Source organism: Grus americana, chromosome Z (genome assembly GCF_028858705.1).
Source record: "Grus americana isolate bGruAme1 chromosome Z, bGruAme1.mat, whole genome shotgun sequence".
Lineage (NCBI taxonomy): Eukaryota > Metazoa > Chordata > Aves > Gruiformes > Gruidae > Grus > Grus americana.
In genome coordinates this window covers 40,689,870-40,709,080 of record NC_072891.1, presented here as the reverse complement: position 1 = coordinate 40,709,080, position 19,211 = coordinate 40,689,870, and the positions used below count along the sequence as shown (strand labels likewise).

General features: G+C 40.8%; 1 protein-coding gene across 1 annotated transcript in view; it reads left to right on the top strand.

Annotated features, from left to right (window-relative positions):
- The window catches only part of TMC1 (transmembrane channel like 1), a 72,761-nt gene that overhangs the window by 3,726 nt on the left and 49,824 nt on the right, over positions 1 to 19,211 (top strand). Inside the window, exons 2-4 of the mRNA XM_054809942.1 lie at positions 5,435 to 5,500; positions 5,633 to 6,005; positions 12,533 to 12,673. Of these exons, the coding sequence (XP_054665917.1) occupies positions 5,435 to 5,500; positions 5,633 to 6,005; positions 12,533 to 12,673 (580 nt within the window). The remainder of the gene's footprint in view (positions 1 to 5,434; positions 5,501 to 5,632; positions 6,006 to 12,532; positions 12,674 to 19,211) is intronic.

The following is a 19,211-nucleotide window of genomic DNA, read 5'->3' as shown; positions in this document are numbered from 1 at the left end:
TGAGGCAACTTCCAGAAACTCTTTGGGTGTTGAAGTCTGCAGGCCACAGCATATACATTAAGACTAATAAGCCTTCCAAGGCACTAGAGGCTTTATGACATGGTACGATAAACATTCTGCCTACTTTAGTATTTAGAACATTGCCAATTCAGGTGCAGAAAAATAAGCACTGTATTTGCTAGTGTGAGGGTAACTGAATATGAATTGTTATTTTATTTCATAAATTCATAGCTATTGCTGGACAAGACTTTTCATTTCGGATTGTGATTTTTATTTTAGTCCGTTGGAAGAAAAAAATTGCAACATTAACTGGGAACAACATAGAAGAAAAATCACGCATGGTCTCAAATACTGTTTCAGTTGTTCTGTAAATGCAATTTTTATTTGTAATTTCTGTGTGTCAGGTCTCCTTTTCCCATGCCCAAGGTAGGCCAAGCTGTTTTTCTCAATGTTTTGAAATACAATAAGAGGATGTGGTCTATAATATTAAGGTCTCAAATCCTGGATGTGGAAGTCTGCACCAATTCACTCTTGCCATAGACTTTCTGTGAGACTTGGTATTTCTGGTGTGTTTCACAGCTGTTACTTCTAGTGATATTTATCCTCACAGAAGTGTTGTGAGACACTTTCATATTTATATGATCACAAAGAATAGAATGGAAACTATGTAAATACCTAGAACTGAAAATTATATACAATTCTTCCTATTATTTTTTACTAATACTTCAGGTGCATTTGTTGTCTAATATGATCTTGTATTGCTGACATTTCTACATGTTGGGCACCCAGTTTATTAGCTATCTAGGCTGATGTCTTTCCAGCACTGAAAAAAGTCTAGCATGGTCCAGTCCAGAGGAAGACACAATAATTTCTTGCATGGCTATGTCTGCATATGATCCATTTAATTGGCTTGACAATTAATTAATTAATAAAGTAGAAATTTATTTTAAAACATATACAAAAAGTCCGATTTTTTTTTTAATTACAGATTACTTTGCATACCAGCATGCAGAATTTTTCAGTAGCAGTCAGTTTTACATGGTAGTAATGTGAGCAGTAATATTGCAAAAGTGGGCCATATTTTACAGAGCAGTTCCAAGAATCATTGTCCTTCTCACAGTGAAAAAATCAAGGAAACTTTGTCAGTATAAAAAAAATTAAAAAAACCCCCACAAAACACGAAATCTGAATAGTATTCTCTGATAGGTGATGTACAAACAACTTGGGAAAATAAGGTAAAGATACAACAGCCCCCACGGTCTGCTAAATGACCACCTCATACAGCAAAGACTCCTGTAGTTTTATACATGTTTTTTTCTGTCCTTAATTTCCTCACTAGCCAACATGTCGACATTTTGAGCTCTCTCCTGAGCTGTGTGGTGCTCTGTCTTCCCTGCAGTGTCTGACTTGCAGGTTAGTCTCAGCCCATATTCAGGACACTGTTCTATTGTGCCTATAGTCTAAAACATAAATAAGACTTCAAGTAAAATGATAGCTTACTCAGATTACACTTTCCCTGCCCTTAGTTTAGAAAGATGAGAAAGTTTCCCTTAAACTACTGTGGAAAAAAAATCAGAAAGTGATTAGGTGTCCTAGAGCATAAGGAATTATATATATGTAATGATACATGTATCATTTGCGCAGGATGATGTATTCTTGAAAATGTGACATCTGAGCAATAGTTTGGTCTGGGTCACATAAACTCAAATTAGCTGACTCAAAGCCTAATAACCTGGTATTAGCCCTATGAATATGAATACTGTGAAGAAATTAGGTCCTTTCAACACTTCTCTGGAACAATGAGTAATTCTAGACAGTGCTTTAGTGAGACTTAGTTGATTCTAGTAGAGGATTCACTGAACTTTTGATAAGCGGGATCACATGAAGATCTGTTTAAAAAAGCAGAAGTATATAGACCTAAAAGGATCCCACATAGTGATGATTTTGTTCCTGCATCAAAGACTGTACATTTCTATTTTAACAAACCAGAACATTAAAAATGCTCTTCAGTTTTCCCATTAGATGATAATACAGTGCCTGAGGAATGCACTTTGTTTCTTTGTGTTGTGGTCTATAGGAGATCATTTAAATTTAGTGCTAAACTACATTTAGATTTAGTGTCACAATGAAATGTAATTTGTATATCATTGAAATGCTTCTCCAGTAAGTCAAGAAGACAGAGTTTGCCACAGGCAGGTAAAGTGCTGGGTTATGAGCTGCCTAGCCTCTTGCTTTCCTCTTTGAAAAGTATTACAGATTTAATGATCTGAAATAGCTTTCTAATAATAATAATGTTAAACACAGTACTGATTATTTATCTCTCTCATTGCCCAAATACCCAACCAACTAACAACGCTGGTCTGCAAAACCCCCAAACGCAAAAAGACAGTTATTAATACAGTTTGTCTGAATTACCAGTCTCCAGGGGCAGCTGCACTGTGTGTGCGGTGTGGGGTGGCTATGCACGGGCATGCACTGCTCAGAACAGACCTCAGGGGTGGTAAAGCTCCTTCATCCCCCCGCCTCAGCGATTTTGTTCCTCCTAAACAGCACCAACTGCTATCACAGCTGACACAAGTGAGTAACTTTTCTTTCTACCCTGAGCTTCAGTTTTAATGCTAGTGACACAGCTCATGACATAGAGTGAGAGGAAACTGGAGGATTGGAGAGTCCTCCTTGGCTTCCAGCTTCTTTTAAAAATAAATTCTAGTATAATGCTTTCTGCATCATATCCCAAGACCTGGGAGGGACATCTTATTCTGTGGATACACAAGAATGAGAAGGACAAACCTCTAACATTCTTCATATCAGCATGTTTCATCTCTATATGAGCCATGGGGCTGTGGAGGCAGGAATGTTCTGAAGTTCAGTTTGAAGCTATAATTTTAAATTTTTGCAGAAACACCTTTTGAAGCTGCACTTGTGCTTGTTTGGTATGTCTGTAGTACTGACTACCCTTCTAGCTGCATGATTCCATGTAAATCACTGGTTATTTTTTTCTAGGTTTGTTTTGTGGCAATATATACTTCTGTTCGATTTTACCCTTTTTCTTCATTTCTTCCTTTCTTTCTTTTTTTTTATTATTACTCATATGCCTGAGCATTTAGATGAAAAAAGACATAAACACGCAGGAGTTACTATTCAGATAGTAGTGTTCCCTGTACTTTCTTCAATCAGCCTGAAATCTATTAATTACTTTAACACTTTATTTTACCTGAAATGTGAGATTCAGACTAGCACATCTGTTGCCCTTATACTATCAGAATTAATGCAAACCCAACAGCTACCTTCTGCCCTGCTTAAGCCTCTCTGTTACACAGTCCATTGTCACTTTCACTAGTATGTCAATATAATGTCAGCTCGGGCACGCTACACTGTCACTGCTAATGCATGTTTCAGTGTACATGATAAACCTCCAGCTGTTTGCTTGTTGTATGTGCTCACCAGAACCTGCAGTGAGGCCAATCTTGTACCATTTAAGTACTTCCTGGGGAATTTCTGTTTGGCTGGAGGAGGTCAGCAAAAGCATTAGTTGCAATAAAAGACCATGCCCTATTGTTGCATGCAAAGTATCTCTTTAGAAGTGTCTGTCTTCATCTTTGCAAGCTTTCAATAGCAACGTAATGATCTTTGTCAAATGGAGATCCTGTTACTGTCAGCAGCAGAAGGCATATGTCCAAACAGAACAAAGGAACACTTATTTTCACATTCCACTGATGATATCAAATGATAACATTTTTGCATAGTCTTAAAAAATTATTGTGCAGATGCTGTGGAAATGATAGAAAATGTAATTACAGTGAAATGTTTTGTGGAGGAAACTTAGACTTCCTACATATATTCCAGTTTTAAAACGCCTGTCCAATTCTGGATAATAACCCTTTGTCCATTATTGCACACAGTGAAACAAGACTCTAGATTCCTTCTTGTTTGCAGCCTTAACATATTTTACTGCTTTTCTTTGATACTGGGTAAAGCTAAGAAGTTGTGCCTGATAGTTAGCTACAGCAGTCCCTAGATAAATCAATTTGTGTATAAATTTTCAATAAATCACTAGTGGCTTAATACAATTTACAAAAGGAACTAGGGAACTAGGGAATGGGTAGAGAAAGACAGAATATAAAGAAAAATTCAAAAGTATTACAGATGAGCAGAGAAGGAAGATAACTAATTTCTTTTTGCCTGAAAAAAGCAACTATAACATGATCATGACATGTCACCTGTCCTGTCCGTACAGAGGCAAAATTAGACAACACACATCTGGAACATATATGGTATATAGGAGTGGAATGACTGCTACCTATTTCTATTCATGGTAATATTCCTTAGTCTTATCATTAGTGTCCTACTACCGTGTATTTCTATATACTTCACTGATGTGTCTCAGGTGGTCTCCCACATGTACAGGCTCAAAGATACCTCAAGAGAGCCTGTTAGCTCCTGGCTTCTTAGGTGTTATTTGGATTGCTTCTGAAGAAACATTGCTGGTGAGTACCACTAGCAGTTTCAGGAGTGACCCGTTAAATAATATGTTCATACCAATATTTGCAGTGAGTGTACTAGTTAAATATTATGTTTGATATAATGTGTATGAAAGAGGATTTTTCTTCTTCTTTATATGTGCATGATCCCAGGTTCGAAGTGTACCAGGCAAATGAATTGGATACTTTCGTGGTTATTGATGAGTAGCAGAGACAACATCTCTTACTGAACTTACCGAGGCTGAAATACTTAAACAAGAGATCAACCCCAAACCAAAGATATTTCTGAGCAGAAATACTACTTGCTTCTGTAAATAGTCTCTCTTTCTAGGGCCTCCAATGTTTTCATAATCTTCTAAGTGGTAGAAGAGGACTGTGGTACAGCATAGGAGCAGGCTGGGTCAACTTTTGTCACTATGCTTAAAGATTTAGTTGCTGCTACTGAGAGTACATCTCCTCTTTCTTCTGGGATAGTGCTCTTCAGCCATGCTGAAGCTATGAAGCTTCATGCTTGCCAGTCAGTCAAGTCAGAAAATGATTCTTTTAATCTTCTTTAATCTCAGCCAGTGCTTATCTTTCACATGTTTAAGAAAATCTCTGAGAATTTCCTGAAAAGCTTTTTCATCTTGCTTGTTCTTTCCCTCAAATTGTAGAATATTGCTATCATGTTTCTTTTTGAGGGTCCTCCTCTCCTACATATTTCTTCCATGAGAGGGAGTTCTTCCCGGCATCACTTTGAGGCGCACAAATTTGAGTGTGGAAGGAAAGCGTAACTATTTTTCCTGTCTTCATCTTATTTCTTGAAAACTATTTACCATGTTCCAAAAAGCTGGATTTGTGAAATGGTGTAAGGAAGTACAATGCAGTAATTGCTAAGAATTTCTTAAAAACCCCTGCATTCCTGATGACTGATCCACACTTCACGTGCACTGGCCTCTGTTTTCACCCCACAGATGGCAGTGATGTTGACAATGAAGAAGGCAGTGAAGCTGAGAATGAAGAAAATGTCAAAGGAACAGGTCAGTAGTGTGGGTTGCTTTGAGGCCCCACTCAGATGTTTTCTGATTATCTGTATGAATGGAGAAGGAGGAAAGGTCTCCCTCTAACATACTGCCTTCTCTCAAATGTTTTTTTTTTTTTCTCCATCACAGGAAAAGGGGGGAAGAGAGCAACACCGAGAACCAGAAGGGGACATGCCAGAGGGAGAGCCAGGCGTGGTGGTGAGGAGGATGAGGATGATGAAGATGGGACAAGGAGAGCTGGGCATCGCAGACACAGAAACCGTAGAGGACGGGGACGAGCAGCTGGAAATGAAGGCAGTGATTCTGATGGGGACCCTGCAAAAGCCAGGAAGAACCAGGCAAATCAGAAATCCAGGGAAGATGATGAAGAGGAGGAAGATGAGAAAGGAGGTAAAAGTGGGAAAGGCAAAAATGAGAAGAAACAAGACAAAAAGCCTGATAAGAAAGGGAAAAAAGAGAAGGCTAACAAGAAGAAAAAAGACAAAAAGAAATCAGGATCTGGGTAATTCAGTATTTTTTTTTTAATATAAAACCATGGTTATCTTAAATAAAACCTGCTTTCATTTATAGCTGTGAAATACCAGCAGTCATTAACACTACCTTACTTATTGCAGCCCAGTTAGAGCTGGATAGATTTTATTTTTTTTTTCCTGCAGTGAGGAAGTGCTGGCTGAGTGAAATGGAAACTTTCCACAAAGCCGTATCCACTCTGGTGGAACGAAGTCAGAGGTTTGTCACAGGTCCAGGGTGGGACCTTGGGTAATGACTAGCCAGGCCCTTCTGGGACTGACAATACCCTGAGAATTAGGCCAAATCTGGTCTGGCAGAATCGGAACTGAAGCCAGGGTCACCCTTATTATAGTTAAATGTCCTGCGTTTATAAACTGTTCTCTGGAGAAACGGAGTGAAAGTGACAGAGGAGAGGAGCAAATGGCAGGGAGAGGTGATAACAGGTGAGATCTCTCCTGTTTTTTCCTTTCCCCAAAACTAAAATCCCCCAAGCTCCAAGCTGATAAACCTCCAAAAACGCAAGGTCTAGTTTTAGTTCCAGTGCAGAACTGAAATCTTGATGCTTTTCAGAAGCTTGAGTTCGTGTTTTCCAGCCAGGTTTGAGCCAGCTTTTTATAAAAGATCAGTGCCAAAATTTCAAGAATCCAGAAACAAGGACTGAGATGGGATTTTCCAGCCTATCTCCCACTCGCTCCCTCTGAAATACTACTGTTCACTTTTCCAAAGCATTTAATGCAACCTGGGGTCTTTGAAAGACCCCATTGACACGGAGCACTTAAAAAAATTATTGTGTATTTTTCTGCCATCCTGCATTCTGTTGGTCCCTGTCCCTTCTTGGAATATGGAAAGGAAAGAACCCCTTGGAATGGCGTATAATGGAGCAAATGGAGCTAGGCATGCTTATCTCAGTGGAGAGGGAGAGACATTCCCTTTTCCCCATTTAGCACTTGCTACAGCTGTTTGCGTTCCCACAAAGACATCACTGGACAGCACAGCAGGAGTCAAAGGAAAGAAAAAAATACAGTGAGACATGCTGTTGCATTAATTTGTCTGTGATCCCATTTCAACATACTTCTACTTCATTTTCCTTCCCTACAAGAATGCCTAAAATCTTCCCTTGTGTTGGCTCTTCACTGTGGTGCCGATTATACCCCTCTGTGCAATTTCCCATACTCATAGCAACAGTCCTGAATGTGTCAATCCATGTTCCTTTGCTTATTGCTGTCTTCCATTATAAACATTTATTGAGCATTAATTAAAGAAAGATCACTGAAAATATAAAATTGAATGAGGGCACGATGTTTTTCATTTTCTTCCAAAGTTCTTAACATTAAAATACATGTGTTTGGGCTAAATAATTGGAAATTGCTACCCAGATTAAGACTTTGTTCTGGAAGCAATAAGCATAACATTTGAGGAAAAACTGAGGATGCTCTGGAAGATACCGCAAGGACATTATATTTTTAGACTTTTAGGAGACCAGCTGAGAAGATTGCAGAGTAATAAACATAAGAATACTTTAAAAGATTTAACCCACCCCACCCAAAAAAAAATAATTAACACCAACAAAAATAATGTAAGAACAAAGGAAAATAGGCTGATGATAGTTAGCTATGATTCAGATAAAGGATTTGTGAATCTTCAGGACAGAAGAGAAGGGTGGCAGCATAGAAATATAGTCTGTCTAGCAAGTCCATGAGGACCTATCACAATAAATGCTATGTACTGTTTAAAAGTACATCTTGCTGACGTAGTTTTTTAATTGCCAATGCATTTCAGTATGAAAAAGCATGATAAGAGTAAAATAAGCAGTTAAAGGAAGAAAAAAAAGAAAAAGAAAAAACCCTGAAACAGAAAAGTAAAATTAAATGTAATATTATTCCACAGGGAGATAATAATGTATTTGCTGCTGTCATTGTGGATTTGCTAAACTCTGTAAACACTGCCCTTTTTGGCTGGGTCACAGTACAAATCAGTAGAATCTGATGTTGTTACTCTCTTTGTCCCCCTATTTTTCACCTTAAATCAGGAAAAGCTCTTCATGTGATAATTGTTCTACATAAAGGACATAAAGGAATCCTACACGATCTCTGTGTTGATTCTCTCTTTTTTTTTTTTTTAACCTGATTATTTTGATGTCTTTTAATCTGTGGTAGTGACTTTCACGGGGTAATTCCATGGTGAGAGGACTTATTTCTGGATGAGTTTTAGATCTTCGGCTTTTAGATGCTATTGGTTGTTCCTGTGGTTGATTCTTACCTGTTAATAAGGGTGTGAGGAAGGCCTGCTCTACACTGTTCATAATAATCATCCCGAAAATATTAGTATTAAATTGCTCCTTATAGTCTCACTGTGTGGAGATCTGTGATATTCCTAGACTGAAAAGTTATTTTGTTCTTTATTGGCTTGTCTAATTGTAACTGATTGGTCTTAGAATCTGTATGCAGTCACTTGAGCTACAAATCCTCGGAGAAGGAATCTTATATTCTGCCTGGCCTGTGCAATTTCTGATTTTACTGTATAGGTCTATATGTGAATAAATCAACTGATTTTCAGTAGGATTACTCAAAAGTATAAAGCTTATGCAAAAGTCCAGAGGTACATGGAAGATTAAGACAGGACAGGCACTGCATCTTTCAGCTAGCAGGAAGATTGCTGAAGACCACTAAGTGCCAGGGGATGTTATGGGTATTATCAATAAACAATACAATTTTCAGAAAAAAGTAGGAAGAAATGTAGTGAAATTTATTCACTTGTCACTCTAGACTCTTAAAGTCCTACTAGTCTTTTTCCTGAAAACATTCAAGCTCCAAGAAAACATTTTCATCTTGATTTTTACCTCTATAAAATGGCTTTTACAAAAATCATGAGAAAAGTAGATTGCATCCGTAAAGAGGAGATAAAACTAAAATCAAAACACAGATGTACAATATGTGCATAAAACTAAAACACAGATTAATAACATTAGCAAGTTCATTATGTGTGTGATTTAAGGAAGTGCCATTAATTTCAAGAGCTCTGCTGACAGGAAAAGGTGCATTGTGTGCATTGAATTGGAACCAAGGAAGATGGTGGCTTGATGTGAGAATATTTAGTGATGCTTTATACTCCGTGTTAGCTTGAAGGTCACAGTGAACCCTTCTGGCCTTCAAATGTACGAATTACAACTTTTCATGAAAGGCTGAGACTTTCGGTTGCAAAAGACAGAATTCTGATTTCCTGGCTTGAATCTCAGGGTTCAACCACTCAAGCTAAAGGAAAAAACTGCTGTAACTGCCTGAAGTTTGACTGTGTAGTGCAAACACTTTTGAAAGAACTGATTTCTTAAAGATGCTTAGAAATTTCTTTTATTTTTTTTTATTATTTTCCTGGTTTCAAAGGAAAGTGAAAAATGAAAGATGAGATGTGTTTGCAAAGACAAATAAAGCAGTAGTGGGCAATGGGCACAAGAGCCAATATTATCCCTACTTTACCTCTTATGTTCTGCTCAGCTTCCTTTCCTCAGTAAACTCACTGCATTAGCACCTACCACTCATATTTCCAACCGCTCTCACTGCAGCCTCATAAAATGGTATATTTCAGTTTTACATAACCCAGCAATCTTCTGTCAAAGGATATCCTCAATACTGGTCACGTTGCTGTCTGCTTTGTAAAATGTAAAGCAGCTGATTGTAACAACTAAGGATTTAAAGATCTCTCAGATCCAGTGTGGTGGGTTGACCCTGGCTGGGGGCCAGGTGCCCACCAGAGCCGCTCTCTCACTCCCCTCATTCACTAGACAGGGAAGAAAAAGTATAACGAAACGCTTGTGGGTCGAGATAAGGACAGGGAGAGATAACCCACTAATTATCGTCACGAGCAAAACAGACTGAACTTAGAGAGGGAATTCATCTAATGTATTACTAAGCAAAACAGAGTAGGGGAATGAGAAATAAAATCAACTCTTAAAACACCTCCCGCCACCCCTCCCATCTTCCCAGGCTCAACTTCACTCCCGGCTTCAACCTTCCCCCTCCTCAGCGGCACAGGGGGACGGGGAGTGGGGGTTACGGTCAGTTCATCTCACGGTGTTTCTGCCGCTTCTTCATCCTCAGGGGGAGGACTCCTCTCATTGTTCCCCTGCTCCAGCATGGAGGCCCTCTCATGAGGTGCAGACCTTCAGGAGCAGACTGCTCCAGTGTGGGTCCCCCATGGGGTCACAAGTCCTGCCAGCAAACCTGCTCCAGTGTGGGCTCCTCTCTCCATGGGGCCACAGGTCCTGCCAGGAGCCTGCTCCAGCATGGGCTTCCCATGGGGTCACAGCCTCCTTCGGGTGCCTCTACCTGCTCTGGCATGGGGTCCTCCACGGACTGCAGGTGGAATCTCTACACCCCCTCATCCTTCCTCCATGGGCTGCAGGGGGACAGCCTGCCTCGTCGTGGTCTTCACCACAGGTTGCAGGGGAATCTCTGCTCTGGCATCTGGAGCACCTCCTCCCACTCCTGCACTGACCTGGGTGTCTGCAAAGTTGTTTCTCACATCTTCTCTCTCCTTTCTCTGGCTGCAAAAACTACTGCTACTTTGTGGGATTTTTTTTTTTCCTTCTTAAACATGTTATCCCAGAGGCCCTACCAGCATTGCTGATGAGCTCGGCCTTGGCCAGTGGTGGGTCTGTCTTGGAGCCAGCTGGCATTGGCTCTATCAAACACAGGGGAAGCTTCTAGCAGCTTCTCACAGAAGCCACCCCTGTAGCCCCCCCCCTACCAAAACCTTGCCACGCAAACCCAATGCACCCAGACTCCTTTAATCCTTCTATTCTTCTTAAAGTCATGACTCTTTTTGCATTCTAATGGATCAAAATTGTATGCACAAATGTTTCTATTGACCTTCATCCATTTAACTTAAGTTTTCATATAGTTTTCACTTGCTTGTTGGAATACTAGAATAACAATAAATATATCTAGTGTTCAGTAGCAGTCTTTCTTTCTGTAGATTTATATTTTTGTGGCACTGTTTATTATCACATGAAGTCTGAATTTTTATGGGTTCAGCTTTCTAAATAGCTTTTGAGTCTTTAATAGCAGGGCATTTGATAACTGTGATAACCTCTTTCTTTCCTTTGCTAACTTACTCCTATGTGTCTGAATTTTTTACGCTGATCCCCTGTAGCTTTTGCAATAATAATGTGTATTTCATGAAAACTAAAGATACCTGACCAATGAGAAATTTGTATTTTGCTGTATTGCAGAATTTTGCTTTTATTGTATTTGTTTGTTTTGAAACTCTTCATAAATATTCTTGCTGATAAGCCCTTTTGTCCTTTATATCATACAAATCTTTAACTACAGCTGTGCTATCTGTTTTGGTAGAAGAAAAAGTTTATAATTCTTTTGTTATCCAGACGATAGAAATTATATAATTAGGTGACTTAGGTAATGAATCGTTCAGCTCTGACATCAGATTTTGAATATCAAAATCTCAGAAAGGTGAATGATAAGCAAAACATCCTGAAAGCTGCTTGCCTGATAAAGCCTGAATGAACTGTTCCCAAAACAAACTAGAAAACTATTTTAAAAAAACCTGCAGTACATTTTCAAACATTCAAAACAGGAAAAAAAAAAGCAAAAGAAAACACCACAAGAAACAAATAGAAATGCTTCAAACTGCTTTTACTAAGAGTTCACTTAGTGATAGTCATCACTGTCAGATTTTGAGGGCAGGAAGTCAGAGTCTAATGGTTTTCTTTTTATCATTTTCCTGTTTGCTGGCATAAGAAGAGGAAACACCTGCTGCTAATGATTTGCTATATGCCATTATCTGATATGTAAGATTGCGCACAGAAAAGGGTGTTTATGCAGGTTTTAGGAAAGTGGACATCACCTTAATAAGCAAAGATGCCAAAGATACTACAAGCCACCGCATGGATAAGAAATTCAGATTACAAACACCACACATCTGGAGATACCATTACTATTGCATCTGCTTAGTCCGAGTGCCAGGACACATCACAGCCTTGCTGAAAAGTGGCTTTGAATCTTTCTTATCTCTGAAATGTTGTTGCCTTGATCCCTTGATGGGCTGTCGTCTGGTGTTTAAACTTGCCTTTGCTGTGTCTGTGGTGTCTGTTCTCTCTCCTGTGGCACACTGAAGTGGGGTGAATAAGTTCATTTTTATGCCTGCAGTTACAGTGTCCTCGCTTGCCCATTGTGATTTTGAGTTGGACTCTTCGGAGGCTGGTTAGTCCTGCAGGAACAATCACTGGCTGTCAGACACTTCCCTAAGAGCGCTGCCCGCTCTCCATGGGATGGTCCGGGTGTAGTGCTGGTTCAGCTGCGGCTCTGCACTTTGTGTGCAGGCTTTGCCTTTCGTACTAAATTAATAACAAGTCTAAATGAACTGTGTCCTCCCTTCTGTGCCACAATGAAGGCATTTATCTAGGTCTCAAAGTTAACAAGAATTAACACCAAGTATGTGCTTCGGTGAAAACTTCTGTCCTTTCTGAGTTTTGGTGACAGTTTTTGTTCCTGCTTTTGTTTGAAGCTCTGATTCTGACTCTGAGGAGGAGCCGATTACAGAGGAAGAATTGGCCAAGTTAAAAGAAGAGGTAGAAGAAAAAAAGAAACTAATTGCCACACTACGAAACAAGCCATGGAAGATGAAAAAGAAGTTGTCTGTCCTGAAGTATGGTTTGATTTCCATAGTGAATATATGCCATCCTGCTTTGCACTTTGCACTGTTTTTCTGAACTTTCACTTTATTTCTAGACGTACTGACACAATTAACTTCGTACCACCTCTAATCTCTCTTTGACAGGGTGTGCTGTCACAGAAAGTGGAGATAAATGGCATTGCAGATCAGTGCTTTCTTGTCTCTGTAGATCTGAAAGCAGATATGAAAAACTCAGATTTTTTTCTTTTTTAAGTTTCCATTACACCCCTCGCAAAATCTGTCATTTTCTTCAGTTAGGTTAATGTTGGTAAATTCTTCTATTGATAAGTTTAATATCTCATCCAAGAAAAATGATGCAATTTCAGGAAAAACCTCCAGATTACTGGAGTGGGAAGAGAGGATTTATCTTTCTATTCTAACTTTTTGGAAAGAAAAACAGATTTTTTTTTTTAATCTTATGAAAAAGCGAACTGATTGGAAACTGAGCTCACATTTTCATGCATTTTTAGATATGACACATATGAAAATTGTATTTTTCCCTAGCAAACCTATCACTACATTTTCATTAAGGCTAAAAATTAAGTTTCATTTACAGTTAAATTTCCACCAGCACAGGAAACTGGGTAAACACAGAAAACTATATTCTTTTGCCAAAACTGTTGTGGTCCTCTGTTTTGAATAACTCATTCATTGCAGTACTGCCTAAACACCAACAAAACATACGGTCATGTTTCATTAGACACATCTAACAGAGAAAAGATGGTCTCTCCTGCAGACAGTTTTTGATATAGATGGAAAACACAGATGTAACGGTAGGAGAGAGCATATGAAATATGGTGTGGAAGGACTACAAAATTTTGCTTCCAGAATGCAAGGTCATTTCAGGCAGGATATGTTTACAAAGAGGAGGTGGGAGGTATGTTCTGAAAGAAGGTGACATGGAAGGGAATAAAAAAGACTACCTAGGACATGTAAAGTGGAAGCATTGCAAAGGTGAGAGAAATTTCAGAGAAAATAAATGAGCAGATTAGATAATCAGATAACAATTACTTTGAGCAGATTAGATAATCAGATAACAATTACTTTATTTTGCATAGTCTATAACTGAAGATGCCCATGTAAATAAAGTTAAAATTTGTTGTATTCTTACTATGAACAGAGCTTCTATTTTTATAGCCATTCTTCTATCCCAGCATTCCTAGCAATTACTTTTTCCTAGGAAACTTGCTAGCCTGGTATGGCCCTCAGACTATTACCCATTATTGCTCTTCCATGTGGGTGGCAATGAAGCTGCAACACGTAGTCCAAGGGCAATCAGAAGAGACTTCTGGGCCTTGAGGCAGTTCATAAGGGAAGCCACAGCACAGGTAATTTTTTCCTCTATCCTTCCAGTTACGGGCAGTGATATAGGAAGAAACAGACAGATCCAGTCTATTAATACATGGCTGGTATCATTGAGAGAATTTTAATTATTTGAGAACGGGATGGTCTACACAGCACCAGGCCTGCTGGTGTCCGATGGGATTCTTGTCTCTCAAAGTGGGAATAGGGTCTTTGCTCATGAGCTAGTAGGGCTGATATTGACAGAGCTTTAAACTAGACTTGAAGGGGGAAGGATATAACATCAGGCTCGCCCATGATAAGCTGTGGGATGATGCACCAAGGTTAGAGGGATGGGGTGCTAGTGAGGGCCCTCAGCCTGTTGCTCTGTGATGTGCTGGGTACACTGGAGCACACTTGAAGTCTTACAGAGAGGAGCCAGTGGATCCTAAGGTAATAGGAACCAAGAAGAAAACACTGGGGAAATACCTCAAAGGAAGGAAGATGTGTTCCTCTAAAAAGATGATATGGCTGACAGCCTGACTGAAGTGCCTCCACACAAATGCATACAATAAACATGAGGAACTGGAAGCCACCATGCTGCTAGAAAGCTACGACCTATTTGCTGTTACTGAAATTGTGTGGGACGAATTCCATGACTGGAGTGCTGCTATTGATGGCTACAGGCTGTTCAGAAGGGACAGGCGAGGAAGGAGGGGTGGAGGGGTAGCCCTCTACATCAAGAAATGGATAGATTGTGAAGAGCTGTCTCTGCAGAATAGCCATGAGCAGGCTGAAAGCTTATAGGGAGGAATTAGAGACCAAGAAAACAAAGAGAACCTTCTGGTCAGCATTTACTACAGGCTGCCCGATTAAGGGGAACCTATTGACAAAACTTAGTTCAGCTGCAGGAGGCATCACGCTGGTAGGCTCTCATCCTGCTGGGGGACTTCAACCACCCTGACATCTGCTGGAAGAGTAGCATGGTGAGCAATCCAGGAGACTCCTGAAATGCATTGAGGATAACTTCTTAGGCCAGGTAATAGACGCCCCTACCAGAGGGCATGCGTTATGGGACCTGTTGGTCACCAACAGAAATGAGCTAATCAGAGGCTTCAAGATTGGAGGCAGCCTGGACTGCAGTGATCATGCACTGGTGGAGTTTGTAGTCCTGGGGGAAATGGGGCAGACAAAGAATAAAGTCAGAACCCTGAATTTTAGGAAAGAAAAGTTCAGCCATTCAAGGAATTAGTCAAAGAGACCCCTGGGAAACTGCAGTCAGGTACAAGGGACCAGAACAGAGCTGGCAGATTGTTAAGGATGCTTTCCACAGAGTGCAAGAGCTCTTGATCCCCATGTGTAAGAGATCAGGAAAGGACAGCAGGAGACCAGCATGGGTGAGTCAAGACCTGCTGGTCAAACTAAAGAGCAAGAAGGAAATGCTCAGGCAGTGGAAGCAAAGGCAGATATCCAGGGATGTTACCTGGTTGTGTAAGGATGGGATCAGGAAGACCAAGGCCCAGCTGGAGCTGAACTTGGCAAGGGACACAAAGAATAATAAGAAGGGCTTCAACAGGTATGTCAGCCAGCAAAGGAAGGTCAAAGAAAGTGTATCCCCTGATGAACACAACTGGCAAATTGGTAAGAACATATGAGAAGGCTGAGGTACTCAACAACATTTTACCTCAGTCTTCACTGGCAGCCTCTCTTCCCACACCTCTTGAGTAGATGAACCTCAAAGCAGGGACTGGGGGAGCAAAGTCCCTCCCACTGTAAGAGAACATCAGGTTCATCTGAGGAAACTGAACATATGTAAGTCTGTGGGACCTAATGAGATGCATCCCAGAGTCCTGAAGGAATTGGCTCATGTAGTTGCCAAGCCACTCTCCATGATATTTGAAAAGTCATGACAGTCAGGCGAAGTTCCTGGTGACTGGAAAAAGGGAAATATTGCACCCGTTTCTAAAAAGGGTAGAAATGAAGACCCTGGGAACTACTGACCTGTCAGTCTCACCTCTGTGCCTGGGAAGATCATGGAACAGATCCTCCTAGAAGCTATGTTAAGGGACACGGAGGACAAGGAGGTGATTCAAGACAGCCAGCATGGCTTTTCAAAGGGCAAGTCTTGCCTGACCAACCTAGTGGCCTTCTATGATGGAGTGTCTACATCAGTTCACAAGGGAAGAGCTACGGATGTCATCTATCTGGATTTCTGTGAGGTCTTTGACACGATCCCCCACAACATCCTTCTCTCTAAATTGGAGAGAAAGGGATTTGAAGGATGGACTGTTTGGGGGATAAAGAATTGGCTGGATGGTTGCAAGTTCGTGGTCAATGGCTCAATGTCCGTATGGAGATCAGTAACAAGTGGTGTCCCTTAGGATTCCGTATTGGCACCAGCACTGTTTATTACGTTGATCAATGACACAATAGTGGGGTCGAGTGCACCCTCAGCAAGTTTGCAGACAACACGAAGCTGAGTGGTGCAGTTGACACGTGTGAGGGAAGGGATGCCATTCAGAAGGACTGGACAGGCTTGAGAAGTGGGCCCATGTGAACCTCATGAGGTTCAACAAGGCCAAGTGCAAGGTCCTGCACCTGGGTCAGGGCAACCCATGGTATCAATACAGGCTGGGGGATGATGGGATTGAGAGCAGCCCTGCAGGAAGGGACTTCTGAGTACTGGTGGGTGACAAACTGGATGTGAGCCAGCAACATGCACTTGCAGAACAGAAAGCCAACTGCATCCTGGGCTGCATCAAAAGAAGCATGGCAGCAGGTCAAGGGAAGTGATTTTTCCCCTCTGCCCCACTCTGGCGAGACCCCACCTGGAGTACTGCATCCACCTCTGGAGTCTCCAGTACAAAAAAGATATGGACCTGTTGGAGCGATGCCAGAGGAGGGCCACAAAAAAGATCAGAGCAACGGAACACTTCTCCTATGAGGGAAGGCTAAGAGAGTTGGGGTGTTTAGCCTGGAGCAGAGAAGGCTCTGGGGAGACCTTATTGTGGACTTTCAATACTTAAAGAGGGCTTATAAGAAAGATGGAGACAGACATTTTAATAGGGCTTGTAGCAATAGGACAAGGGGTAATGGTTTTAAACTAAAAGAAGAAAGATACAGACTAGATAAAATGATGAGGGTGGTGAAACATGAGTTGCTTTGTTTCACAGAAGCCTAGTGAAAACAGGTTTCCCAGAGAGGTGGTAGATGCCCCATGCCAGGAAACATTCAAGGTCAGGTTGGACGGGGCTCTGAGCAAGCTGGCCTAGTTGAAGGTCTTCCTGCTCATTGCTGGAGGAGTGGACTACACCTTTAAAAGTCCCTTCCAACACAAACCATGCTACGATTCTATGCTTGATATCAGCTGGTTCTCTCAGTCTGCTCATATGACATTGTAAAAAAGATGTGTTTGAGGACAACTGGCAAACATATTTGCAGTGAGGGTAAGTGGTGATTAAGTACAGATAGAAGCCTCTAAAACCTAGAGTACTTTTTTACATAACATGTTTTAGCTCAGCCATTAATTGTGGGTACGAATCAGGAGTCCCTCAATGAACATCTGCAGCCTGTGTCATCCTCTCCAGGTCAGAGGGAAAGGGAGTATCAATCCTTTCCGGCCTTAAAAATCTACGTTACTGTGAAATTTTGTAATTGGATGAGTGCTTGTAGTCATCCTCAGCGAATGCCAAATTACTGCACTTTTTTTATTTTCTGAGGTGGTCTTTTGCAATTAACTAATAGTGAGTTCTCAAAATCCTGCTCTTATTATCTGCCTTTTTATCTTAACAATTTCGTTATTAACACTCAGGATGAAATGGTCATTGTACATTCAACATGGGCAGCAAGTCTACCTAAAAGTCCACTAGTTTATTGACTTTTAAATTCTTATGTTTATGAAACCTGGACTGGGAGACTAGACATGCATTCAATTTTATTTGCTGACATCAGAAGGTTTATTTTAGTAAAAAACATGTATCAATGTGCTCTTATGGCAGTTTGCAACAATATTTTTGTTTCCTATGCTTTGCTACCGCCCTCTCTGAAGTAGGCTTGGAAGCATATTATCAGCTTATTTGCCCTAAAAATAATGTCTATTCCAAGAGCAAATGACAGTTATTCAGATTAGCTTATTTATTTTGAATCTACTTTTATTAACCGAAGAATTATGTGTATTACTATGTTTCTCTGTCAAATAAGATTCCAAAAATAGTCACCTTTTATTCCAGGCAATCCCATTCAGATTGTCACAGTTCTCTACAGAGTAATGCAATCTCAGCAGACAAAATACATAAATCCATCAAACAGCTGGGGAAAAAAAAAAGCTAACAACTAATATTTGGTCACATTTTTAAATGTGTGAGCTGAGAATTAGGAATTTAAATCTGCATTTAGCATCTTAGATAGACGTAATGGAATTTGGAAGCACTCAGTACATTTGAAAAAATCAAACCTCTTTTAAAAAGGGAAAACAGGAAGACCTGAGGAGCTAGAGGCTGGTCACTCACCTCTATGCCTGGTAAGATCCTCCTAGAAACTATGCTCAGGCACATGGAAAACAAGGAGGTGATTGGTGACAGCCAGCGTGGCTTCACTAAGGGAAAATCATGCCTGACAAACTTGGTGGCCTTCTATGATGGGGTTACAGTGTCGGCGGATAAGGGAAGAACAACTGATGTCATCTACCTGGACTTATGCAAAGAATTTGACACTGTCCCGCACAACATCCTTGTCTCTAAATTGGAGAGACATGGATTCGATGGATGGACCACTCAGCGGATAAGGAATTGGCTGGATGGTCGCACTCAAGGAGTTGCGGTCAATGGCTTGATGTCCAAGGGGAGACCAATGATGAGTGGTGTTCCTCAGGGGTTGGTACTGGGACTGGCACTGTTCAACATCTTTGTCAGCAACATGGACAGCGGGATTGAGTGCACCCTCAGAAGAGAAGGCTCTGGGGAAGACCGTATGGCATCCTTGCAGTACCTGAAGGGGGCCTACAGGAAAGCTGGAGAGGGACGGTTTACAAGGCCATGCAGTGATAGGACAAGGGGTAATGGCCTTAAGCTGAAGGACGGTAGATTTAGATATTAGGAAGAAATTCTTCACTATGAGGGTGCTGAGGCACTGGAACAGGTTGCCCAGAGTAGTTCTGGATGCCCCCTCCCTGGAAGTGTTGAAGGCCAGGTTGGATGGGGCTTTGGGCAACCTGGTCTAGCGGAGGGTGTCC